This window comes from Hipposideros armiger, unplaced genomic scaffold, assembly GCF_001890085.2.
Source record: "Hipposideros armiger isolate ML-2016 unplaced genomic scaffold, ASM189008v1 scaffold_419, whole genome shotgun sequence".
NCBI lineage: Eukaryota > Metazoa > Chordata > Mammalia > Chiroptera > Hipposideridae > Hipposideros > Hipposideros armiger.
This window is the reverse complement of record NW_017731769.1, coordinates 1,185,591-1,211,435: the sequence shown is the minus strand read 5'-3', so window position 1 is coordinate 1,211,435 and position 25,845 is coordinate 1,185,591. Positions and strand designations below refer to the sequence as shown.

Genomic DNA, 25,845 nt, shown 5'->3' with positions numbered 1-25,845 from the left:
GGCGGCTGTAGCTCAGGTAAGGCGGGCAGGCCTGCCCTCGCGACCGAGCCGCGGCTGCGACGCCCCCGGCCCCCCATCCCAGCCCTGCCACGGGGGCCAGAGCGGGCAGCTCTGCTCCGCCTGGCGGGCGGTCACGGGCTGGGCGGCAGGAACCCCACCCAGGCCGGGCCCCCAGCTCTGGGCCCTGCGGACCGGAACAAGGCTGGGGAAAGAAGCCGGGGTTGGAGTCCGACAGGTGAAGGGTACCTGGGCGGCGCCCAAAATGCCCACCAGGGGAGGGACACTCCGGGGGGCAGTCCAGCAGGGTCTGTGCGGGCAGATGGGGGCTGAAGTTGGACCGTCCTTAAAGGTGTGTGCGTGTGTGAAAAAGGGAGCCCGATGGGGCTTGGTGACCCCCCCCCACCATCGGCTGCCGTGGGGTGTGGCCCTGGGCGTGGCTGCCCATCTTCTCCAGTGGAGGTCCCTGTTCCACTGAAAATCCGGCCGCCAGCGTGTGGTGGGGGGAGGGAGGTTGGGCTAGGCTGCCCCTGCAATGGGAGGGGAGGGAACAGGGCTGGGCGCTGCCTGGCCCTCTGGCCCCAAGATGGGGATGGGGGCTTTGTTCTCCTCCCTCTTTTTTCTAAACCCCAGCCTGGACTCCCTGGGGCTCCCCTCCAAGACTGCAACAGGATTGGGGATCTCCTCCCCAGAGATGCAGGGTGCATCTGGAGCCTCAGTTTCTGCAGGCTCTTGTGGCCAAGAAAGGGTGCAGCCAGTGAGGTCAGCCTGGGCACCCACCAGTGTGGTCCTCTGCACATGGTTGTAGAATGTGGGTCCATCAGGTAGAGGAGAGGGAGGGAGGGTCTCATTGGCTCAGGGCCAGGAATCCTGGAAAGCAAGACGCTGGAGCTGAGGCCCTGCCCCTGCCCACTGCAGGTCTTATGCCCATTGCCAAGGCTTCCCGCCTCTGTTCATTTATGGGAGGGTCTGCAATTCCTATTTCCCCCCTTCCTAGGGCAGATTTTGGGAGTCTCTTGGTTGGCAGGGGTTGCGAAGAACACCTAGTACAACCTGCTGCCCCCTACAGGATATCTGGAGCCCCGCCCATCACTGCCTGTGTCCAGGAGGCAGGCCTAGGGCCATCTGCCCACTCCAAGAAGCGAGGGCTTGGCACCCTCCTCCAAGTAGGTGCCCTGCTTCCAGTTAACTCCTCCCTGAGGGCAGGGGCTTCTGGGCAGCCCAGTGCCATCTCTGCTGACTCATGGAGCCCTGACGGTGAATAATCCAGTCAGCCTTTCTTCCAATGAAGTGCTACGGAGCCCCATCGTCCTTGTCCCCTGTGGGGTGGCTGGGGCAGGGGCCTGCCTGGGGCCTCTTGCCTCTGACTGGCTTCTTGCTGCAGGCAATGGACTCAGCTGGGCCGGCCTCTCACCTGGCACAACCCCCACGCAGCGCCGGCATGTGTACCCATGGGCTCCTGAGTTTTCGGGGCTCTTGGCTGTCTGTGACCACATGGCAAGCGCAGCTCAGGTTAGGGCTGGGACTGGGACTCTCCGGCTCCTGGCCATTTCTTAGTCTCTCTCTCTCCATACTTATTTATGTCTGTGTGTGTGCACGCACGATCCCAAAGGTAGTACATCTTATTGTGGTACACTTGAAATATATAGAAAAGAACAAAAGGGATGAAGGATCACCGGTGATCTGATCGCTAAGAGAAAAGCCTGCTCAGCACACCCCAGCCTCAGTCTCCTTGGTTTGCTACAAGCTGCTCCTAGTGCCCAGCCCCCTGCAGAGCACTGAGTGGGCACACAGCTCCCCTAGGCGGTGGTGACCCCTCCCTGCACAATAATGAGGTCCTCCCTGCCCAGGAGCTCAGTGGCCCATTCGCTGGGCAGCTGCTCACTGCCAAGTGCCCACTTGGGCCAACTCATGACTGCCCGTGGAAAAGCCAATAACAAACCAGACCAACACCATCTTCATCCTCAGAGGGCACGTACTGGTTTTCTTGTTCCCTTTGTGACTGACTACCTGAAGGGGAAAGGGAGGCAGGGTGTGAAGAAGGGCTTTCTGTGAGGCCTTCTCCAGTGGGCAAAGGCTCTCAGGCTCCACTCCATCAGCCTCGTTGTGCCAGGACCTGCTGGGGAGGCTGGAGGAGGCAGCCCCTGTGTCGTACCTGCCACTCTTCAGCCCAGTGACTCCGGATGCTCGGTCCCTTCCCTGTCTTCGAGTGTCAGCTCTCTTGGCTATCACATGAGGGCACGGACTTGTTCATCTCCAAGGTCCCTTTCAAGGCAAACATTCCCTGGTGCCACTTTAAATGGCTGCAGCTGGAGAGAACGCCTCTGGAGCACTCTTCTGGGCAGTGAGAGCCATGTGGCCTTGCAGAGTGACCCAGCTTCCAGGAGAGCCAAAACGAAGGTGTGATGGAAGATTTTCCTGGGCTAAAGGTTGAAACAGCTCTGGGGTGGGGAGGGGCGGGCGCCTTGGGCCTAGGAAGGGCCTGCTCTGGGGGAGAATGGAGTCGAGGATTGGCATCCCAGCCAACCGCTCTACTTCACCAGGCCCCCTCTGTGGGAGGGAGCCCCAGGGGCCCTGCCCCACCCTGTAGGGATCAATAGGGGAGGCAGGGGCTCTGAATCCCCCCTCTAGGGTCCCAGGCTGGCTGCTGTCTTTGCCCTGCTCCCTCGTCCCCTGATTGGAAAGGTTGGGTTTAGGTCCCTAGGTGGGGCCCTGTGCCCATCCTAGACACCCCGCTTCTGCTTTCTTGCCCCCCTGCTCTCTCCTTGTCAGCTGCCGGCCACTCCACCTATGCCCCCCAGACCATCACCTTTCCCCTCCTTGCTCAGTTAGCATTTCAATGGGGGTTGCGCTCCTCTCTTCCTGTCCTTCCCTGCCTGCCCCACCCCTCTCTGTAGGGGCCCTGGGCTCTGCCTCTTTCTCTGCTTCCCCTTTTGTCTCGGGCTCCTCTCCCCTCCTGCCTTACCACCTCTCCCCTGTCCTGCTCCCAACTGAACTTGGCCCCTCTGAGCTCTGAGCCTCAGCACGGGTGTGTCAGCCACCCAGTACACGTCCACTGGGCTCCATGACTTTGGGTTGGGTCCACAGCTCCCGTGGGGGCCTCGTGTGACCTGGAGGGTGGACAGGGGATGCCTGGTGGCCTCCAGACAGAGGACTGGGGGGTAGGGGGTTAGCAGGGCCAGCCTGCTTTCCCCCCACTCCCCCTATCAACAGGATCTTTGTGGTTTCCTAAAGGTTGAAGAGAGGGAGGAACCCAGAGAGTGGGGAGTTCCTCTGCAAGGGGAGAACCTGGACTGCTGGTCTTTCCAGAAGCTTCCCTTTGTCCAGTGCCCCCCACCCAAGGCCTCAGGAACTTGCCTGGGTCCTCCATGTTCTCCCAGGTCATGAAGCTGCAGAGGGAGCACCCAGCCACTGTCCTGACACTCATGTCAGTCCCTGGCCCTAAACCCAGCAAAGACAGCTGTGTCGGCCTTGGATTGGGTGGAGCAGGAGGGTGAAAGCATCCTGGGCTTTGTGCAGTGGGCCAAGGTGGCCTTCTGAAGTGCTTGTCTCGATGTCGGTCTGATGGTGGAGCTTGAAGGGAGAGGATGAGTCCCCAAGAGCCCCCTCCCCTCAGCTCTCCTGTGTAAAACAATCAGCCAGGCAAATTGGGAGAGGGCAGCTGAGCTGGAGGTTTATATGGGGGTGGCTTTGGTTGTGTGGATGTGTGTAGCTTGCAGTATTTGCATGTGTGGGGATCATATATCTGGCTGCATGCGTGCATTAGTGTGTGGATGTGTGTGTGAGAGAGCGTGTGCACACAGATCTTCCTGTGCCCACATGGGTCCCCTCAGATGCCCAGACTGGGCCTATGCTAGGAAGGGGTGAACCTGATGGTGGTGGCCTCAGAGGCTGGCATGCCTCCCTGCATGATATGGGGCTTCCAGTTGGGGGGGTGCCCTCTGGCCCCTCCCCTGGCTGCCTGCATTCATGCCTTAGGAATGCCTTGCATGACAGAGGCTCCATTGTCCGCCCCCAGGCTTCCTGTGCCCCCTCTGCCCTTTAAACATTTGGGAGTGGGGAGCCCTGAGGGGGCCGGAGGGGCCTGGCAATGTCTGAGCCGTTTCTAGGCACCCCATCCCCCTAGTAGGGCCAGGCATCCCAGGACTGGCGGGTCTGAAGAAGCGCCGAGGCGTGAGGCCGGGGCCTCTCGCCTCTCCCCGGGCCCCCTCTCGCCTCTCCCCTCTCCTTAGCATCTTCCTCCACACTGCCCGCCTGCTGCAGCTTGCGCTCCCCTCGGGTCCTGGAGGCAGGCTTCACCAGCCCACAGGAACAGGATGTACGCTGCCCCTCTGGCCTGGTCCCCGAAGCCCCCTCTAGTGCCAGGTTCCTTTCTCAGGTCAGGGGTTTCTGGTCTTGCTCTGAGCCCACTTTTCAGAGCTGGAGGGAGGGTTTACAGAGGGTGGAGGGAGGCACAGATTTTAGGCCGTGGGCGTCAGTTTTTCCAACTGTACATGGGAAACTTGGCTGTACTACTGACATTCTGGGGGGTCTGGGAGGCCCAGAGTCTTGGCCTCTACTCCACTGAACCCCAGTTTCCTCTTCAGCACAGGGAGTCAACGCTGTCCTTAAGCCTTGACTGGAGAGGGGGTGCCTTCCAGGTAGCTGAAGCCCCTTTGTGTGTGGGGGGGGTCTGGGGCCTTTGGTTTCAAGAAAAGGGGTCAGAGCGACCTAAGATTCTGGATAATGGGAGAGGACAAAGAAACCCAGGCTGTCCCTGAGCTGAACAGGAAAAGGAATTTGCCTTCTCTTGGACAGAGTCCTTGGAGAAGGCGGGGCTCATGTAAAACCCAAGGCCAAGGGATGGGATGGTTCCTACTCTACTGAGGCGTGATGTGGGTCACAGCCCACTTCCGTGTGGCCCTCTCCCAAGATTTCCCTCCCTGCCCTCCACATTTGCCTGCCATCTGCCAAGCAAATAAGCCCTTCTCCAGGGGGCAGGATGGTTTCGAAGCCATCCTTGTCCAGGTCCCTGGCCCCCTCGGAATGGGAGCTAGTGCACATGTTGGGAAGCCGAGTTTCTTAGAAGTGAGCCCACCCCCAGAGGGAGCCTCTGCCCATCTAGAGTCCCATCCCTGATGAGCGTAAGTGCCAGCTCTGTGGCCTTGGACATGATGCTCTGGTTCTCTGAGCCTCAGTTTCCTCATCTGTAAAATGGGGATAATGATAGCACCTCTTTTCCCAGGGCAATTTTAAGGATTAAATGAGTGATGTGTGTAAAAGTGCTTAAAAGAGTCCCTGGAATGGGGTACGTGCTATCCATGAATTTAGTCAATAAAATGGGGCAGCTGACTATAACACAGGGGTGGAGAAAAACTGTCCCTGCCCATGATGGTGAGCTTCTTCCTTCTTCCCCAGTGGAGACTCTGTTCTTGCTCTCCCACAAAGGGTTAACTTCTGTCCAGCCCCTTCCTCATCCTTTAAGAATGGTCCTTTACAGGTGAGCTGTCAGTTGCCTTGGAGACCTCAGCCTTGTGGAGGCTGATGGTGTGCTCTGGGTGGGTGGGGGGCTTAGGGAGGGGCAAGGCAGAGGACATGGAGGATGAAACAGCAGTCCTTTAAGATTTCCAGGCCCTCTCATACCTGTGGGGGCTCCCACCCAGCAGCCTCCTTTATGTATTATCTAAATAACCCATTACACTGCAGCTAGCTTTCCTCTAGGCTTCCCCCATCTCTGCCAGCGGAGGGAGCTGGGCTCCATCTCCATGGAAACCCGCCAGCCACAGCCTGGGGGGAGAGTAAGAGGAGCCTTAAAGGAACACAGTGCATGGGATGTAGGTGACACCCACACCCTCATATATACACCGAAAGGCTCCAAGGCCCCCACCAGCCCTGCTGAGGGGACAACCCAGGCATGGGTGCCACCACGCACCCCTCCCAGACCTACAAGTATGCACACCTGGTGCTTACGCTCTGACCATCTCACATGAGTTGAGCCCCCAGCCTTGCCCCTACTCGGGCTTGCTAGGTCACAGGGCACTGCCATTCTCAACACACATGGCTGGAAGGACCTCCTGTTACTTCTCCCTTGGGTAGGTGCATTTCCATCAGATGGGAGGGGCAGAGAGGACTCAAGGCAGAACATGGGAGCAGGTGGGCACCTTTAAAGGTTTCCAGTGTGTTTGTGTGTGTGTTTTCAGGGAGGAAAGCAAGCCACCCTATGTTTCAGCCTGCCTTCAGGGACTCACAAGTCCGTGTCCCCCCCACCCCCCGTCAGTGGACAGAGGCCAAAGGAGAGGAGTTCCCAGGGGGACAGTGGGGTCAGGGTGTGGCCAGGGGTGGGGCTCCTCTGCCGTCCCACTAGGCCCCTCCGTGCAGCCTCCAGTGGGCCTGACCTTGCGACCTCATCCACCTCAGTGCCTGCTACGCCCTTTCTCTCTGCCAGCCTGTGAGTAGTGTGTGAGACCCCAGGGAAGGATGGGTTCCCATCTGGACCCACTCAGGAGCAGCCTGCCTTTGTTGTGCTCTTTCCTAGCACAGTGGCGGGTGTGCGCGGTGGATGCACGTGTGGGTGAGCACGGAGACACTCACTGTTGTGCCTGTGGACGCGTGGGCATCTCCCCCCATCCAGACAGCTGTTCACTCCACCTTAGCAGCAATCTTGGAAGGATCCCCTGTGGTCCTCTGGGGGCTTCTTCCTCCCCCTCTGCGGGGGCCTCCACCTGCTTCCTGAGGGCCAGCCAGCAGTGGCTCATTCATCTTGTTTTACAACCGCACCCGTGCTCCAATGCCACAAGTGGCCGGGAACCTGCCACTCTGTCTCTGTCATTGTCGTCTTTGTACTTGCAGGCTTTGTTTCTCTCTGTGGCGCTGGCTTCTGGATTCTCTGCTCTCCATTTGTCTCTCTGCCCTGTCTGCCCATCAGTCCAGCCTGACCTCCAAGCCCAAGAAGGCCCCTCCTTTGACTCAGGCCCATCTCCCCTCCTCCTTCCTCGCTTCTTGCCTGGAGCATGCCCTAGGGACCAGGACATGGAGGAGGCACCACTAGGCCTGTGCACACTCAACACACACACAAGCACACCCCTCACTCTTCCACTCACCCACTTTTCATCAGTGCTTTCTGCAGCTGTCTCCCACCTTTTGTACTCCTTTTCCCTCTCTTCCTTTCCCTGATACCTGCGTCTCTCTCTGTTTCTGGATTTTTCCATCTTGGTTACAGTGGTGGTCCGGCATCCCGTAGTGGTCCGGCATCCGTCTTTGTTTTCAGTTCCCTCCCCCAGCCCCACTTCTCAGCCTCTCCTGCTCCCTCCTGCCTCTTTCTCGCCCTGTCTGTCACCCTTCAGTCTTCCCCAGCCTGCCCCCCTTCGCAGACATGGCCTTGGCTCCATCTGTACACCAGCTTGTGGAGTACTCCCCCCTCCCTTGCCCCTGGAGGTGCTGATGGGGTGTGGGGGGCCTGCTGAGCTGACAACCTGAGCTGCTTGCTCTGTAATTGCCAGAGGAATGGTGAGAGATCAGAGACCCAGCAGTACTGGGAGGAGAGGAGGCAGAGCCTCCTCCCAGCTGTCAGGGGCCTCTCAACCTTCTGGCTCCTGCCTGTCTCTGAGCCCCCAAAAAGGTGGCGAGCTGGTTGACAAATACCAGGAGACCAAAAGAGGTTGGATGTGAGACTGGGTCATTGGGATGGGGTAGAGAGTGGAGACCAGGGGGTTGGGGGTATCGTATTTTCCCTACACCGGGGTATACATGCCAGACCCCATTCTTGGAGCCTAGATTTGGAGGACAAATGGAGGAGTTGACATGACAGAGGTCATCATTCCAGCAAACAGAGCACTTGGGCATCTTCGAGTACGGGAAGGTCCTTCTTTGAGCATCTTTTCTCTCTTCTTTCGCCCCTCCCCCTCCTAAGACCTGAATGCTCAGAGCTCCCAAGGCTGTTGTTTGATCGCCTGCCCTCTGATCTGAGTCTCCTACTGCTTCCTACAGGCCTTGAAGTTGAGGCCAAGGCTGCCTGGGGCCCACCCTGCTTGCACTGGCTTTGTGAGGGAAGGTGGGGGTGGAACAGGTCCGCTGTTGTTCCTCCCTTCTGGGCCCCAGCTCAGCTCTTGCAAGTTGAGAATTGGTTATGTGTTTGCCACTCCTATACTCCAAGTCATTCTCTTGGCTTTCAGCCCATCCATAGTGACCCACCCTGGTGCTTCTCCACCCCCACCCCCCACCCTGCAGCATTGGGTAGGGGAGTCTGAGAGCTCCAAGCTGATTGCTATTTGCCATCATCTACTTTCTCTGCCCATTCCCCTGACAGTCAGCTGCATTTGCTTCTCGGGTTACCTTACACAAAACCAATTTGTGGCTCCCGGTTGCCTCCTGACAGACTAGATGCCTTAGCATCGTTTTCCAGGCCTCCCCACCCACTCCTTCAGCATTCTGATTGAGGCTTGGTTCCCCCTACCTCAATAAGTTCCTGGCTGGCACAGAAAGTGTGCCCAGTATGGACTTGGTGAGGGCATCCAGACCAGGTTCCAGCCTTCAAGATCTCAGCCCCCCAGCATCCTGCTCTTGCGCCTCCTGCACTTTCACCACTTTGCCTTTTCCACACGTTTTCCTGTTTGGAGCCTGTCACGTCCAGCGTGGCAAGGGCAAACGGGTTTCTCTTGAGGGGCGGCGTAGATTGAATAAAGAGTCAGAGACAAAAGTAGGGTTAAGAGCGAGACCAAGGGACTCAGTCAGAGAAACTGAGCAAGCCCCTAATCGGGTCAGCGCATGGCTTTTATTGAAAAGAAGTGAAACTGTTTTACTGCTGTCAATCAAATTAGCATCCGTTTGGGGTCTGGGCCTCAAAGCCTTTTTCCTTTAACATATCCCATTATGTTCCAGCAAATGCTATGCCTTCGCATATCCGCTGCCTAGCCCCTAGGACACCTGATTCCTGTGTCCTCCCAAGAGGAGATTAACTTTGCATTTCAACAGGTCCCAGTCACACCTTGAGACACTCCTCAGAGGGAGCCTTATCGGCCTCGGTCATACAGGGGCACCCCCTCAGAGAGAATGCAGCCTTCCGGACATACCTGGGCTTTTCTCTCTTACTAATGGGAAAAGAGGCTAAATGCGGGGGGGGGGGGCATGTTAATAGAAATCGGCTTCAGGCAACAGGAGCCAAAGTTGTATCTTCTTTGGAGCCTGTTTTCTCTTCTAGACATTGGTAGAGAAGCCCCCCTTTCCTGGGCCCCCAGTCTCCTGGGCTCCTTGCATGCAGGTGGAAATGTAGGTGTGGCTGGTGACACTTGGGCTTAGGGTGGACACAACTAGTAGTTGAGTCCTGAAGACTCAGAGAAAGACCCAGAAGCTGGGCTTGCCAGACACTGGAGAGGTGTCAGAGACACTGTCCCAGAGCTTTCTCTGACACCTGCCCTGACCCTGGCCTGGAGCATCTAGAATTAAGGAGGCCACAGTCGCCTCTTGCCCTCGGGGGACCTGAGGGACAGCAGAGAGGTGCTTTCCTCCTTCCCACTCTCCCTCCTGCCATTTCCTGAGGGCAGGCTTCCTTCAGCCTTCCTTCTTCCTGTTCCTCAACTTATTCTGTGAAGTGCAGCCTTCTTGGGCCCCTTTCCTTCTTTCCCTACCTCCACTTCCCAAGCCCCCCACCCCCTGCCAGCGTTTTAGGCCTGAACAGCATCCAGGGATCATTTGGCTCCGAAACCCATAGCAATGAGACTGCAAGAAGATTTCTTCTCTACATATGTGTGCACCCATGCTTATGTGTGCACACAGAAGTAGCAGACATGAGGATTCATCCCCCACAGATACAGACACACAAGAAGACACACACACACACTCCTGAGTGCAGCCCCTTCCCAGAGAAAACATACAAATGTGCTCCTGCACACATCCACATAAATACTGATGTGCACATTTGGCTACATGCAGACCCACATCCACACTCATGCCCACAGGCACCTGCTTGCTGGCACATTGAGTCACACATGGGGACAACATGCACAGAGCGGCCTGTGGCATGCCCAGGGGAGCTGATTGGGGCAACAAGTTGGCGCTGGAGAAGCAGCTGGTGGGGGAAGGCACAGAGAGTAAGAAGGGAATGAAAAGCAACCTGGAGGCCCAGCCAGTGCTTAAACTCGACCAGGTTTCTCCCTCCAAGGTGGGAGGAAGGATGGGGGAGCCGGCCAGCTGAGGGCGGGGCTGGGGGCGGGGCCAGTAGCCCGGGCTCACCCAGATGTTAGTCACTAACAACCGTCCGTTCTCTCCTCTCTCCTCTCTCCTCCCCCACCCATCCCTCCTCCTCTCTCCCAGTGCCCCCACCCCCGGCTCCCGCCCCAAGCTGCCCACCAGCCCCCTTCCCTCCGGGCCGGAGCCTGAGCCGAGTCCGGCCGGCTGTGCCGAGCCGCCGGCACCGCCGGGAAGATGGCCGTGGCACTGCGGTACTTGTGGCCTCTCCTCCTGTGCAGCCCCTGCCTGCTCATCCAGATCCCCAAGGAATGTGAGTAGCTGGAGGGAGCCTCGGCGCCTCCCTTCACCACCGCGCTGGGCTCCTTTATCTTCTGCCTCCTCACCTTCTCCCGGTTCCGGACCCTCACCCCTCCATTCTTGGGCACGGAGTGTGCAGGCGGTATCCAGGACGTTGGGTACCTCTGGAGAGAGCAGGATGGAGGGCGCAGGGTGCGTCAGCACCACGGACAGGGAACAGGGATGGGCTGGTGGTTTCAGCACCATGGAGAGCGGACCTGGCGCTGGATGGACCCGCCTCCTCGGGCCTCCTCGGTGCTCATCCCTGGTCTGCCCCCAGCCCCCTCCCTCAGGGGTGTGGCGGGCGAGAGAATAGGGCAGTCCCCAGTGCTCAACTAGCTTGTGCAAAGGCCTGGATTCAAGTCTTGCTCCCACTTCTGACTTGGGTAATCCCATCTTGAGCCCTTGAAGCCCTGTGAACTGAGACAGGAAAAGACACCTTGAAAAGGCCCAGCAGCCTTCTGGATCCTTACGATTTAATGTGTAGTTATTTGGGGGATGGGGCTGCTGGAGCATTATGGGGGCTTTGTGAGTGGGGGGTCATGGGTAGGTGTGGGGGTGTTGGGGAGTGTAGCTAGAAGATTGTGACTGAACATGAATATTTATGTATGCTTGTGAGTTGGACAGACTATATTTGTGTGTGTGGACATGTGTGGTTATGATTGGCTAAGTGGATATTCCTGAGTGTGATTCGAATTTCCTATATGGGTAAGTTTGTGAGTCACCAGAACTGTTACTTACTTGTTGGTCAGGTTTGGGAAGGTCTGTAGGTATTTGACTGTTAACGTTTGATTATGGTGGGTTGTATGTGTGTGAGGGGGGTGCTACTGTGACAGTGTTTTCCCCTCGGTGTGAGCAGGAGATGTAAACACACTGCTGTCAGTGACTGGGGGTTCTTCTGTGAGGGGCATCTCCCAGGGCAGAATTTGTGTATCTTGAGCATGCTTCTTCTGTACATCCAATCCCTTCCTGCCTTACCTTGCCACGTTTATCTCTGAGCCTGGACCGGGAGGAGGCCAGTGTCCCCGAGAGAAGAGCTAGGGGCTGGGAGTAGGAAAGCCTGTCCATGACAGGGGTGGGACGGGTACCGAAGGAGATGAGCTTAGAAAGCACCTGGCATTGGGGGGCAGCGAGGGTTTGAAGGAGGTAGAGAGGGGCTGATAGGACAAAGGTTGGGGATGCCCCCATAGATACACACACGGAGGTCCATGCAGTCATGCCTGTACAGACTCCCCCAGCTAGAAATGCACGTGGACACACATGTGGGTAGACAGACAAGCCACCTGTATCAAGTCAGGCACAAAGATACAGAAGAGGCAGAAACCCTGAGAGGACACAAAGGGGGCACACAGACATGCGCACACACACACACACACACACACACATACACAAAAGTGAGAGATTTAGGTACAAAGGAATGGTCATCCACACAGACACAGAGGCAGGTGTACAGTACAAAACTGTACACGAAATGTAAGCACACACACATAGCTTTCAGATGTACTCTGGCAAGACACACCCCTATACAAATACTCTGGTGGACATTCATAAACATACTGCAGTACTACATCCTGGGGCATCCACACACACATGTGCCCGGACTCACACTTTTGCACATTCACATATACATTTATATACTTGTCCTCCTTCCCTCTCCATGTCCTCTCAGTTGCTTTTTAGGTCTTACCCTGGGTATCGGCTCGCCCTGCTACCACACAGGCTGGGCCATCTGGCTGGGTGTGTCTGTCTGGAGAGGGAGGGAGAATTGGAGAAAGACAAGAGCAAGGAAAGAAAAGTAGGCCAAAGACCATGGCAGTTCCAAGGCTGCCCTGGCCACGGGCAGCACTTGGTATTGACTCCGATACAACGTGGCTTCCAGCTCGAGCTTGCTCGCTCCCCAGACTTTCCAGTCCCCTTTGTCTCTTTTTTTTTCTTTCTCCACCCAGTTGATTTTCCTCATCCTGTAGCCCCTGTCATTGTCTCTTGCTCTTGGGCTTCGTGCACTGGTCCCCCCTCCACCACCACCCCCAGCTCAGGGCTCTCTCTGCAGTGTCCCCAGGGAGCCCCCTCCTCTCTCTTGAGAACCCTTACATTGAGGTCTTCTGCAGAGACAAAGCTTTCAGAAGCAGCCAACTACTCCCCTCCCCATCCTGCCTCCCCTCCTTCTCCCCCCTCCACAGCCACCCTGGCCTGTGCTGGGCTGAGTCCTGCAGCCGGCCAGTGGCTGTGGCCTCAGCCCCAGGGAGCTTGGTAGCAGGCTGAGAGGGAGGAAGGGGAGAAAACGAGGGGGCTGCTGTATCCGTGGCCCTTCAGGCGATGGAAACTCAGATGCAGCAGGGCCTTTGGGAGGGTTTTGCAGGGAGGGGGCAGCTGGGCTCTGAAGGCTGGGCCTGGGTAATTGAAAACACTGAGCTGTGCTAATTGGATTAGGTGGGAAGTGGGCTGGAGCAGGGGAGGGGGCCCTGGCTGCAGGCTGCCTACCTCCCAGGCTTCTGAGGCATCTTGGGTGGGGCGGGGGTCAGTTCTGCAGATCCAGCTAGGCCCTGCCAGGGAGATACAAGGTCTGTCTAAAGGGCATGCCTTGTTAAAGGCACAAATTTCTCACCCCCTGCCCTCTGGCTTTGTGGCCTGGCTCCCCCTGGGCATTGCCCCACCCCTGAACCCGTGATCCGGGCTCTGTCCTGTCCTAGGTCTTGACCTGCCACAGCTCCAGCCCTGCATGTGCCCCCAAGTTACATGGCCATAGATTCCTGTCTCACCCTCCCCTTCCCCAGGGGGTCTGCACATGCTTATTTTTTCCCATGCCATCGGGCACCCTGCTGGGGCTGCTTGTCAGAATTTCTCTCCACTTTCTCCCTTGCTGCCTGGATTTCTCAGATGAAGGACACCACGGTAAGTTGGGGGAGGGCGGGAGTGTTTTCCAGAAGGCCAGCATGTCCCCCTCTGCCTCCTCCTTGCTGTGTGCCATGTACCCTGTGCTGGTTGCTGTCTTTTCTGGCTCCTGGGTCCTTGTTCCACTGTCTCAGCCTGGAAGCCCACCTCAGCCTCTCCCTCTCCCTCTCCCTCTCTCTCACCTATGTGGGGGCAATCTTTGTTCTGTCTTTGCCCCGGCCTGGCTTTTCGCACTCACTTTTGCCATTTCTTTCTGGTGCTCTGTCCTCTCCGGTCATACACACACACACACACACACACACACACACACACACACACTTGTGAGGGGTTTGTCCTTGGTTCCTGTGTCCTTGGCTTTTGTTGTCTCTTTTTTTTTTCTTCCATACTCTGCCTCCCTCTTTGGCTTCACCTCTCTTTTAGGCGTCTTTCTTTGTAACTTTTCGTTGCTGTCTTCCCTCTGTTCTGTCTCTTTCTACGTTTGTTCGGTGTCCCTTTCTCTCCCTCTTCATGTCCCGTACAGCTGTGGCCAAGCTAGTTGGTCCCTCTTGCTTGTTCTCCCTCTTCCCCCACCCCCGTGGCCCTGGGGCCTCTGGGGACTCCAGATCCTGCTTCCCTCATGATGGGATGGGGGTTGAGGCCATGATGCCAGCCAGACGTCGTCCTCACCACGGCTCTCCCATGTCATCCCCAGTGATGGAGCCTCCTGTCATCACGGGACAGTCTCTACCGCGCCTGGTTGTCTTCCCCACAGATGACATAAGCCTCAAGTGTGAAGCCAGTGGCAAACCCGAAGTGCAGTGAGTGACCCTCACTCTCTAAGCTCTGTTTTTGACTGCTGACCTCAGCCTATCATCCTCATGCCCCACCCCCCAGGCCACCCAGCTTCTGAGCCTAGATGCCTCAGATCTCCCTCATCACCCTTGGCCCTTGACCCTTGCCCTGTCCCAGCCCATCCTGGGGACCCCCTGGCTGCTAGTGCCTTGCTCTCGTTCTATTCCAGCCCCTGACCCAGGTTCCAGAGCCTCAATCCTCTGAGCCCTTTTCTGCCCACAGGTTCCGTTGGACTCGGGATGGTGTCCACTTCAAACCCAAAGAGGAACTGGGTGTGACCGTGCATCAGGCTCCCCACTCTGGCTCCTTCACCATCGCCGGCAACAACAGCAACTTTGCCCAGAGGTTCCAGGGCACATATCGCTGCTTTGCCAGCAATAAGCTGGGTACCGCCATGTCCCATGAAATCCAGCTTATGGCTGAAGGTGCGAGGCACTGCAGGGACTAGCAAGGGCTTGGGGCACATGAGAGAGTCCCCAGCCAGGTCTCAGGGACCTTGTGGGAGCTCATAGGCTCAGACTTGTTGGCTGACGGAGCAGGTGGAGAGTTGATTCTCTGTGTTGTTGCTCCCTCTGGCTTGTCCTGTCTCTGTCTGAGTCATTGCTTGAGCCTGGGCTTCCGTCCCCTTTCCATTTCTGCAATCCTGTTTCCTTCTCCACCACTCTCAGGTCATCTCTCTCTACTTCGCGCCCCCCACCTCTCTGTCTCCTTCCCTCTGCTTCTCCTTTTCCCTCCCTCCTGCTCCTTCTCCCCACCTCTGACCTGGCCTCTCTGGCTCTGCCTTTATCTGTGTCGCCTTTTCCCTAGGGTTTTCCCTCTGCATTCCATCCTCCCTGAGCTTTCTGCCTCCCAAGCACGCTCCTCTCCTCTTTGCCCCTTTGGTTACCTTGGGAACCGTTGCCATGGTTTCTGTGTCAGGATGATGGAAGGGTCTGTGACTCCCGCATCCTTCCACAGCTCCCCTCCCCCACTGCTATACCTCAGCCTCCCCCCACCCATCCTCATCCTGTCTTGGGGGTGGGAGCTGAGAATTGTGGAGGGTTAACCCTTCACAGCCATCTGGCCTGTCCATCGTCTCCTCTGTATGGAGTGCCAGTCTCAGCCCTGAGCCCAGAAAGGACCCAAAGTCTCTGCCTCCCTTTATATGAACTTCCTTACAGCCTGGCCCTCATGCCCTCAAAAACCCCTCCTCATTTCCCTTGCCCTGCCCAGCCTTGATCAGGAGGAGGGTTGGGACCCACCGTGCTGACCTCTCTGTCCCTTCTAGGTGCCCCCAAGTGGCCAAAGGAGACAGTAAAACCTGTCGAAGTAGAGGAAGGGGAGTCAGTGATTCTGCCTTGCCACCCTCCACCCAGTGCAGAGCCGCTCCGGATCTACTGGATGAACAGCAGTGGGTGCCCACGAAGGGCTGCTGCTTGGGGTGGGGGTGCCAGTGGGAATGCCTTGCTGGAAGAGGGGTCCTAACCTGTGCCTCCTTATCCCCCCACGCCCGCAGAGATCTTGCACATCAAACAGGATGAGCGGGTGACAATGGGCCAGAATGGCAACCTCTACTTTGCCAACGTGCTCACCTCGGACAACCACTCAGACTACATCTGCCATGCCCACTTCCTTGGCACTCGGACCATCATTCAGAAGGAACCCATTGACCTCCGGGTTAAGGCCAGTGAGTCCCAAAGGCTCTGACACCCCCCCACTCCTCTCTCACCCTCAGGCCTGGCCAATCCCCCAGATCGGAGGACCTTGGTCTTCCTCAAGAATAGCTAGGCTCGGGGCCGGCCGAGTGGCTCAGTTGGTTAAGAGCTCGCTCAAGAGTGTGAGCTCTGAGCAACAGCGGTTCGAGTCCAGCCCGAGCTGAGCAACCACTGAGCTGCCAACAGGTAGCAGGATGGCTCAGCTAAAAAAAAAAAATAAAGAAACTTTAAGAATAGCTAGGCTCCCACCTCGACCTTTCCCAGACCCTTTCCTAGGTGACAAGTGCAGAGATGGGGCCCTTTCTTTAGCAGAGGAGAAAACTCTGGATACCATAGTGTCTAGAATCTGGATACCATAGTGTCCAGAATCACCCATTCCCTTGCTCCTCATAGCCAACAGCATGATCGACAGGAAGCCGCGCCTGCTGTTCCCCACCAACGCCAGCAGCCACCTGGTGGCCTTACAGGGGAAGACTTTGGTCCTGGAGTGCATCGCTGAGGGCTTGTAAGTCTAGGCACCCTGGGCGGGGGTGGGCAGGGCCTCTGCCAAGGAGTGGGGCTCAGCAGCCCTGTCCTCTCTTCCCTCTGCTCTCCTACTTGGCCTCCCTGCACCATGGTCCCGGGCAGCCCCACGCCCACCATCAAGTGGCTTCGCCTAAGTGGCCCCATGCCAGCCAACCGTGTCACCTACCAGAACCACAACAAGACCCTGCACCTGCTGGATGTGGGCGAGGAGGACGACGGCGAGTACCGCTGCGTGGCTGAGAACTTACTGGGCACTGACCAGCACACGTACTACGTCACTGTGGAGGGTATGGTGCCTCTGCAGGGCACCACTCCTGCCCATTGCAAGGCTGTCTAGAATGACTTCTGGGCACGACAGTCGGTGATGCCCACTGTCACAGTGGGTGGGAGTGGGCCAGGGGCTGCAGGCTGTGGGCTCACAGTGGCTCTCCCCTTCCTCACAGCTGCCCCGTACTGGCTGCACGAGCCCCGGAGCCATTTGTACGGGCCAGGGGAGACTGCCCGCCTGGACTGCCAAGCACAGGGCAGGCCTCAACCAGAGGTCACCTGGAGAATCAACGGGATCCCCGTGGAGGGTGAGAGGGCCTCGGGCACGGGCAGGGAGTGTGGAGAGCCCTGGGAACAGTAGGGGAGGAAGAGGAGGGTGAGAAGGGACCTCACTGTGGCTCACTGCTCTGCCCTGGCCCTCTGACCCACCTGCTGCATGCACAGAGCTAGCCAAGGAACAGAAGTACCGGATCCAGCATGGAGCCCTGATCCTGAGCAATGTGCAGCCCAGCGACACAATGGTGACCCAGTGTGAGGCCCGCAACCGGCATGGGTTCCTGCTGGCCAATGCCTACATCTATGTCGTCCGTGAGTGCTAGCCAGCTGGGCCTGCCCGCCCTCCCCTCTGTGCCTCATAACCTCTAGTCTGTAACTGCAGTCCACCAGGCCAACTCAGCCAGCAGCTGATTTGTCCACTTCAGCTGCCTATCTATTCTCTGGGGCACAGAGGCTTACCCTGGCCAGGATGTGCCTGAGGCCAGCCTGGTGGGTCCTCTCCTAGAGCCTCAGGGAAGATGGGGCTAGGCCAGGAAGGCTTTCAGAAAGGGGTAGACTGCCAGTGGGGCCTTGAATAATTGGTAAAATGGGTGGCTGGGATGGGAGGCACAGCCAAGGCAGAGGAGACAGTGTGTCCAAAGTAAAAGAGAGGCTCAGGCTGGTGGGGGCAGGAGCTGGACACTAGGAAGCCAAATGGGCAGGGCTCCCCTGCTGAGCCCTGAATCTGCCCCCAACCCTCCACCCCCACTCTGTCTCCTGTGACTCCTCCTTCCAGAGCTGCCGGCCAAGATCCTGACCCCAGACAACGAGACCTACTTGGCAGTTGAGGGCAGCACTGCCTACCTTCTGTGCAAGGCCTTCGGAGCCCCGGTGCCCAGCGTCCAGTGGTGAGTTCCCCCACTCCGGCAGGCATGGTTTAAGTCATCTTCTGGCCCAGGGAGCCCAGGAGGGCAGCAGAGCGTGCTGGTGGGGTCTGAGCCAGGCCTGCCCTGCTTGTGCTAGGCTGGACAAGGAAGGCAAGACCGTGCTACAGGACGAACGCTTCTTTCCATATACCAACGGGACCCTGGGCATCCGAGACCTCCAGGCCAACGACACTGGACACTATTTCTGCCAGGCTGCCAATGACCAGAACAATGTAACCATTGTGGCAAACCTGCAGGTCAAAGGTCAGGCAACCCTCCCCCACCCATGTGGTCAGCAGCACTTGCTGGAGGGATGGTCAGGGTCTCTGGAGGACACCCGAGTGACCCCCCCTTCCCTTCATTGCCCTCAGATGCCACTCAGATCATTCAGGAGCCCCAGGATGCAATTGAGAAGAAAGGCTCAAGAGTGACATTCACGTGTCAGGCCTCCTTTGACCCCTCCTTGCAGCACAACATCACCTGGCGCAGGGATGGTCGAAACCTCCAGGAGCTTGGGGACAGTGACAAGTGCGGGCCCAGCCCCAACGTGGGCTCAGTGGAATGGGGCAGAGTGGGGAAAGCAGAATGTCCAGACCTCTTGGCCTCATCCATGGGGGGAGCGCCCCTGATTTGAGGGAGAAGGTTCTGGCAGGAGAGGGAGGAGAGGGGAGCAGAGCGCAGATGGCAGAAAGTGGTGGGTCTGCTAGGAGCAGAAGGACAAGCATCCCCCCACCATTTCCTGCCAGGTACTTCATAGAGGACGAGCGCCTGGTCATCCACAGCCTGGACTACAGTGACCAGGGCAATTATAGCTGTGTGGCCAGCACCAAGCTGGATGTGGTGGAAAGGAGGGCAAAGCTCCTTGTGGTGGGTGAGTTCTAGGGTGGTATCAGGCTCGTGGCCTGGAGGCATGGGGGGCACAGGCCTTAGGGCACAGAAACCCAGGCTAACATTACAGGGCCCTTTTAAGCTGGGGAGCAGGGCGGCAGGGTGCCTGGCTCACAAGTGGTCCAGAGAACCCACCCTCCATGACCCTCAGGGAGCCCCGGGCCAGTGCCTCACCTGGAGCTGTCTGATCATCACCCGCTGAAGCAGAACCAGGTGCACCTGTCTTGGAGCCCCGCTGATGACCACAACTCCCCCATTGAGAGTAAGAGGCCTGAGCATGGCGCCACCCACCTCCCCCACTGCTAGCCCTCCCTTCTCCCAGGGGCCCTGACTCCATGACTGCCACCTCACTGGGGCTCACAGTTCCTCATGCAAATCCAAGAATATCAGTTGCCTTGGGCACTCCTTTCCTCAGGGAGAGCCAGACTTGGACCCCTATTACCCCTCCACCATGACACACACTGATTACTCCATTGCCGGTTCACTTCTTGGCAGAGTATGACATTGAATTTGAAGACCAGGAGATGGAGCCTGAGATATGGCGCAGTCTGGGAAAGGTGCCCGGAAACCAGACCTCCACCACCCTCAAGCTGTCGCCCTATGTCCGCTATACCTTTAGAGTTACTGCCATCAACAAATATGGCTCTGGGGAGCCCAGCCCGGCCTCTGAGCCTGTGGCCACACCTGAGGCAGGTGAGCCACCTTGCGGGGGCGGGGGGGCGGTGCCCGGACGCCAGGGTCCCAAAGCTCTGCAAGGAGGGCATGCAGAGGTGACTGCGCCCAAGCTCCTCTGCTTTCAGGTTTCCAGAGGGAGCTGGGGGGCAGGGTTCGCTTAGGGCTGTTGGCTCCTGGCTTCCAGGGCCAGCATGGGCCATTCCTTCCTTGGTCCTCAGCCTTCACTGCCTCAGCAGGAGCCTGCAGTATTGATGTGTTAACAACTCATTGCTTTCCAGCCCCGGAGAGGAACCCCAAGGACGTGAAGGGGGAAGGGAATGAGACTAACAACATGGTCATCACTTGGAAGGTGAGGGAGCCTGGGCTGAGCTCGCCCCTGGATGTCAGACCAGGACCCAGGTGCTAAGGACCAGAGGATGACTGGGGATGTGAGGCTCTGTAATGGGGAGGGTCACAGGAAGGGGGTGCTCTTGCCAACCAGCTCCTCTTCTGTTTGCCCCCTCCAGCCACTCGAGTGGATGGACTGGAATGCCCCTCAGATTCAGTACCGTGTGCAGTGGCGCCCTCAGGGGACACGGGGAGCCTGGCAGGAACAGATTGTGAACGACCCCTTCTTGGTGGTGTCCAACACATCCACGTTTGTGCCCTATGAGATCAAGGTCCAGACCATCAACAGCCACGGCAAGGGCCCCGAGCCACAGGTCACCATTGGCTACTCTGGGGAAGACTGTGAGTAGCGGATGTGAAGCCCGCGAGCGCCCACGCAGCCCACTCTCTTCCCACTGCGCACCCAGCCCCTACCTCTCAATAGTACATTTCTTAGGAGTAAGGATATTATCTTACATAACCAAAGTGCTGTTATAAAAGTCCAGAAGCTTATCATCTCTAGTTGGCAGCTGATATTCCACTTGTATCAATCAGTGCTGTCTTTTCCCCCAGTCTAAGATCCTGCATCAGGTCGAGTTGTCTTGCTGCTTTCCTTTCCTTGAGTCTGGAACATTACCAGATGTTCATTTTGATCACCCAGTCAAGATCTTCTCTGGTTACTTGTCCTTGGAGTTACTGTTTTCTGGCTTGCAACTAAACAATCTGTAGGGACAGACCCTGAGACCATGCAAATGCCCTGCCCCTCAAATTGCCCAATCCCACAGAGCATCCAAATCCATGTTTTCCCCTGCGGGAGGGTTCTAGGCTGGCCTCGGGGTGCCACAGGCCCTCGTCCATGCCACCGACTCTCTCCAGATCCCCAGGCATGGCCTGTGCTGGAAGACATTAAGATCCTCAACTCAAGCACTGTGCTGGTCAAGTGGTTGCCTGTGGACCCAGCCCAGGTCAAGGGCCACCTCCGCGGATACAATGTAAGGGTCCAAGGTGTGGGAGCTGGGAGGATCCTCTTGGTAAAGTGTGAGGCCACCAGGAGTGAGAGGATTGGGCGCAGACCTCTGCACTGGCCAGCTGCTCTCCTGGAAGTCTTGGGGTTGGGAAGACAGGGTCCCTGTTGAGGACAGTGGAGAGCATGTGCCCAGGGGTCACTGCTGGACACCTTCTGCCCCTATGGGGTCTCCTGTCTACCTTCAGGTGACGTACTGGTGGGAGGGCAGTCAGAGGAAGCACAGCAAGAGGCATGTCCACAAAGACCATGTGGTGGTGCCCGCCAACACCACCAGCGTGACCCTGGAAGGCTTGCAGCCCTACAGCTTCTACTGTCTGGAGGTACAGGCCTTTAACGGCCGGGGTCTGGGGCCCGCCAGCAAGAGTAGGAACTTCAGCACCCCAGAGGGAGGTGAGACTTGCACCCCGTGCCCCGATCCCAGCCCCTCCTCCCTGCCCCAGGTCGAGCCTGGGTGAGGACACCTGCTGCTCGTCTCTGTACCCCGCAGTGCCCAGCCGCCCTGAGGCATTGCACCTGGAGTGCCAGTCTGACACCAGCCTGCTGCTGCATTGGCAGCCTCCACTCAGCCACAACGGCGTGCTCACCGGCTATGTGCTCTCCTACTACCCACGTATGTGTGTTGTGGGTCCAGAGCCCCAGTCCAGCCCGGCCGGGAGATGGAGGGGAGCTGGGGGGAGGGGCAGGCAGAGCTGGCTGCCAAAGCTGACTCCCCATCTGTCCTTGCAGTGGATGATGGGGGCATGGAGCAGTTGTCCTTCAACCTTTCGGATCCTGAGCTGCGGATGCATAACCTGACCAACCTCAGCCCCCACCTGCGGTACCGCTTCCGGCTGCAGGCCACCACGAAGGAAGGCCCTGGTGATGCCATTGTGCAGCAAGGAGGCACCATGGCCTTATCTGGTAAGCTGGAAGGGCTGAGCAGGCCCTGCCAGGCAGCTGGGTCCAGCAGGGTGGGCCTTAATCTGCCTCAAGGTCCCACACTCTCCTCACACTCCCCAGGGACCCTGGATTTTGGCAACATCTCGGCCATGGCTGGTGAGAACTACAGCGTGGTCTCCTGGGTCCCCAAGGAGGGCCAGTGCAACTTCAAGTTCCAGATCCGGTTCAAACCCCGGGGCGGTGAGCACAAATGGGTCCTCTAGTGGGGAGGGGGCTCTGGGCTTAGAAGGGTTGGGGTTGGTGTGGAGCCTGGCACCCCCGCTCACCCCTGCTGCCCTCTCACTCCTGCAGAAGAGAAGACCGGTCCTCATCTCCCACCACGGTGTGTCAGCTACAACCAGACGTCCTACACACAGTGGGATCTGCAGCCTGATACTGACTACGAGATCAGCCTGGTCAAGGAGACGGTGATCCTGCATCGGATGGCTGTGAAGACCAACGGCACCGGTGAGGCCCCAGGGAGCTGGAGGCACTGCCCAGTTAGCTTCCCTCCGTCCTTGGCATGGCCACCACCGCCCCAGGCCCCGTGCCAAGGCTCCTCTCTCCTTCTCCCAGAATCGGGGTGCCCCTCGGCCTATGACAGAGAAGTCCAGGCTCCTGAAATGGCCCATTTTAGTATCCTTCTGTTTTAACCTTCCAATGCAGTCATTTACTCAGAAGAACCCCCTCCACGCTCCCTGCTCCCCAGAAAGTCCCCCACAAGTGTCGATTACAGGCACGCCTAAGCCCTAGGTCATCACACCCCTAACTCCGGGCCCTCTGGTGTCTATGGGGCCTGGCCAATCCCTGGGGACAGAGGAGTTGTGAGTGATGAAGAAACCACAGGTTCCAAATGAGGCCCGCACACAAGGCTGTGAACCTGGAGGCATGAGCTGGGGCCGAGGGCTGTCTCATCCCAGCCTGGGCTCTCCCCCCTCAGGCCGAGTGAGACTCCATTCTCCCGGCTTTGCCACCGAGGGCTGGTTCATCGGCTTCGTCAGCGCCATCATTCTCTTACTCCTCATCCTGCTCATCCTCTGCTTTATCAAGCGCAGCAAGGGTGGCAAGTACTCGGGTAATCCTGACCCCAGGCACGTTGGGGGCGGGCAGGGACCCAGAGCAAATGGCACCCAGCCCCACGTGGGATGAGTAATACACCCTTGAAAGCTCACTGGCTTCTGAGAGCTGCCGAGACAGTGCTGGCGGTGCTCAGAGCACAGAGTGAGAGCCTCGCCCATGTCCCTCACCTGGGGCTGGGGCCCAGTATCCAGGGACGGGCTGGGGTGGGAGAAGAAGCCTGGCCCTCTCTGTGTGTCTCCAGTGAAGGATAAGGAGGACACCCAGGTAGACTCTGAGGCCCGGCCGATGAAGGATGAGACCTTCGGCGAGTACAGGTGAGCTGGGGAGGAGGAGGGGGGTCATTGCCGGCTGACCACCCAGCACTCCCCTCGCTTTCATATCTCACCCTGTCTCTCTCTCTTCTCTGTGCTGCTGGGTGACATCAGGTCCCTGGAGAGGTAAGGCAGCAGTAGTGGGAAGATACTTACTGTCAGACCCCAATGGCAGGGACCCTCCTGTGGACAGTGTATGTTTGGGAGTTCCATTGGCCTCCGCTTTCCGGGCTCAGCGTTGCCCCAGCCATCTGGCCTGGCAGCTCCCTGTTTCAGGGACAAGCCAATACCCTCAATTCCTCCTCTGCACTGACACCCAGCTTCTAGGCCTTCCTGTCACCTTCCCAGATCCCTTCTCTGGGCTCTGCTAGGGGCTGACAGCCCCATGAGCCCCCCAGCCTGAGCGCCCACTTGCTCCCTCACATCTACCAGGATCCTGGATATGCCCAAGCTTTGCTCCTCTGGTAGTGTGCATGCCACCCGCCCTCCTGGATATGTGTCAAGGATGAAAACCTCTTCCCCAGAGCTTTCAAAGCAAATGGAAAGGAAGGCAGAATCTGGGCCATTGGGACCTCACCATGCCCCCAGCCAGGCCTCCTCCCTCAGTCCAGCACCTGCTGGCTCTTGCTGGATTCCACTGGGCAGCCTCTCCCTCCCTCCCGCCCTCTGCCCTTGCAGTGACAACGAGGAAAAGGCCTTTGGCAGCAGCCAGCCATCTCTCAATGGAGACATCAAGCCCCTGGGCAGTGACGATAGCCTGGCTGACTATGGGGGCAGCGTGGATGTGCAGTTCAACGAGGACGGCTCCTTCATTGGCCAGTACAGTGGCAAGAAGGAGAAGGAGGCAGCAGGAGGCAACGACAGCTCAGGACCGGCCTCCCCCATCAACCCTGCAGGAACCCTGGAGTAGTGGGGTCCAGCCAGGCAAGGCAGGCAGGGCACAGCCCAGGACCCGGCCTCAGGGGAGTCAGAGGCCAAGATCCCTGAGCCCGATGTCTGTTCTGGGTCCCTGACCTTGGGACTGAGGCCCCTTCCTGTCTCCACCAGGCTGCACCCCACCCTCTGGCCCTGAGCCCGTGGGAAGGCTTGAGTCTGGAGCAGAGAAGAGAAGCTCACTGCCTAATCTCCTTCTGACTACCCGGTCCCCATTTCATTGCCAAAACCCACCTGCACCCCTTCTTGGGCACACACTGCTTTGCTCCAGTTTGGGGGGCCGGCCAATCACTCACATCAGGAGCCTTCAGGTGCTGCCTCGCCAGCTTCTGGGCAGAGGGGCTGTGGTGGGGGAGTGGAGATGGCCCCAGAGGGGTCTCTCAGATGCTGCCTGATGGGGATCTCCTCAAGAACAGAGTTGGCACCTTCACCCCCAGCCACTCCTTGGCCAGTCTGGCTGGGACTGGGGCTAGAACTCCGTGTCCCCACCATCTGCTCCCTTTGCCATCTCGCCTCCAATCAGGATGGGAGCTGGGCAGGCTGGCCACAGGTGCAGAGGAGGCCATCTGGAGAGCCCAGAGTCCCCACACGCTGGTATCCTACTCAGTCAGCAGCCCGCCTCCCATCGCCCACCCTAGCCTGTGGCTGGCATTGAGGAGCTCCACACACACGCTGCCTTCGTTACCCACCAGACAACATCCAAGTGGCCTCCATCACTGCCGGGGTGCGGGGCAGGCATGCCTCCTCCCCGCTGCCCTGGGCCTCTCCCAGCCCCCACGGCACCCCAGGACCCCTTAGCCCCGCCACTCCCACTCTGAACAGTTTCCCTCCCTCAGCCTTCCCCTCCACCCACCCTGGGAATGTAAATACACCGTGACTTTGAAAGTACCTACCCTTGCCCTTTTCCCATATGCCACTAGTGTGTAGGCAGATGTCTGAGTCTCTAGGTGGTTTCTAGGTTTTATAGCAATTAGCTTTGATGATCCCATCCCAGGAAAAATAAAAACAGACAAAACAAAAAACAAAAAAAAAGGAAAGATGGGTTCTCCCACCTCTGCTGTGCTCCTGCCGGCAGCCGCCCTGTCTCCCTGTCTGCCTTTGCTTGGTCTGTTAATGAGCCCTTTACAAAAAACAAAAGTATATATATATATGTATATAAATATCAGAATTATAACAGGCAAATAAAACCTGGAAACGAAGAGGAACCGTTGTCATTTTACCGACCACTTCCCTGGCCATGTCCCTCACTGCCTGCAGCAGGCCAGCTCCATCCATCTCTGCTTCCAGGCCTTGCTTTCTGCTGGCCTCTGATGCAGCTCTGGGCTCTCCCCATCCTTGGGCCCCTCATTCCTGCAACAGGGCAGGCCGAGAGCAGTGGGGCAGGGCCCAGGAGCCTCTTAATCAACCTGTGAATGCCCACCTGGCTCCCAGCTTCAGCGCACTCCAGAGTAGACCTCCCTGGGTGCCAGCCTTCAAAACCAGTATAACGAACTTTAAGTGAAGGACCACACAAATCTCTCAAGTGGACCCACAGGGACAGCCAGCCTACCTGGGGAACTTCCAAGTCATTTCTCTCCTTGCTCCCCCAGGTGAGGGCCCATACCTTTCCCAGACCCCTGGTCTCTGCAGTCAGTCCAAGCTTTAGTTTCACTTGAAATGAGTGAGTAGAAAGCACCAGAAGACAATTTCTTTCTCCACCGTCAAATCCATCTCCCCAGCCCCTCCCAGAGCCCTCTGCCCTTCCCTGGCCCCCATGGGTG

General features: G+C 58.0%; 1 protein-coding gene across 6 annotated transcripts; it reads left to right on the top strand.

The window, feature by feature from the left end:
- On the top strand, positions 1-25,284 carry L1CAM (L1 cell adhesion molecule). Of its 6 annotated transcripts, none has more exons than XM_019664342.1 (29): positions 1-16; positions 10,285-10,471; positions 13,375-13,389; positions 14,081-14,186; positions 14,443-14,645; positions 15,488-15,610; positions 15,716-15,886; positions 16,308-16,419; positions 16,542-16,726; positions 16,883-17,014; positions 17,151-17,294; positions 17,758-17,869; positions 17,985-18,151; positions 18,259-18,415; positions 18,634-18,758; positions 18,927-19,037; positions 19,271-19,468; positions 19,729-19,799; positions 19,957-20,179; positions 20,693-20,808; positions 21,029-21,233; positions 21,331-21,453; positions 21,570-21,743; positions 21,843-21,962; positions 22,074-22,229; positions 22,702-22,824; positions 23,083-23,155; positions 23,267-23,278; positions 23,831-25,284. In XM_019664342.1, the coding sequence occupies exons 2-29, from the start codon at positions 10,396-10,398 to the stop codon at positions 24,060-24,062; spliced, it is 3,765 nt and encodes a 1,254-aa protein (XP_019519887.1). In that variant the 5' UTR covers positions 1-16; positions 10,285-10,395; the 3' UTR covers positions 24,063-25,284. The 6 variants fall into 6 exon arrangements, with proteins under 6 accessions (XP_019519887.1, XP_019519886.1, XP_019519890.1 ...); XM_019664341.1 differs by having other exon boundaries at positions 22,702-22,836; XM_019664345.1 differs by lacking the exon at positions 13,375-13,389 and having other exon boundaries at positions 22,702-22,836.
- Positions 25,285-25,845: the final 561 nt, after the last annotated feature.

Coding starts and splice junctions, on each gene's coding strand:
- L1CAM (XM_019664341.1), top strand. CDS start 10,396: ATGGCCGTGGCACTGCGGTACTTGTGGCCTCTCCTCCTGTGCAGCCCC. Junction 19,469..19,728: donor TGTGGCCACACCTGAGGCAG/GTGAGCCACCTT, acceptor ATTGCTTTCCAG/CCCCGGAGAGGAACCCCAAG. Junction 21,234..21,330: donor CTTCAGCACCCCAGAGGGAG/GTGAGACTTGCA, acceptor TGTACCCCGCAG/TGCCCAGCCGCCCTGAGGCA.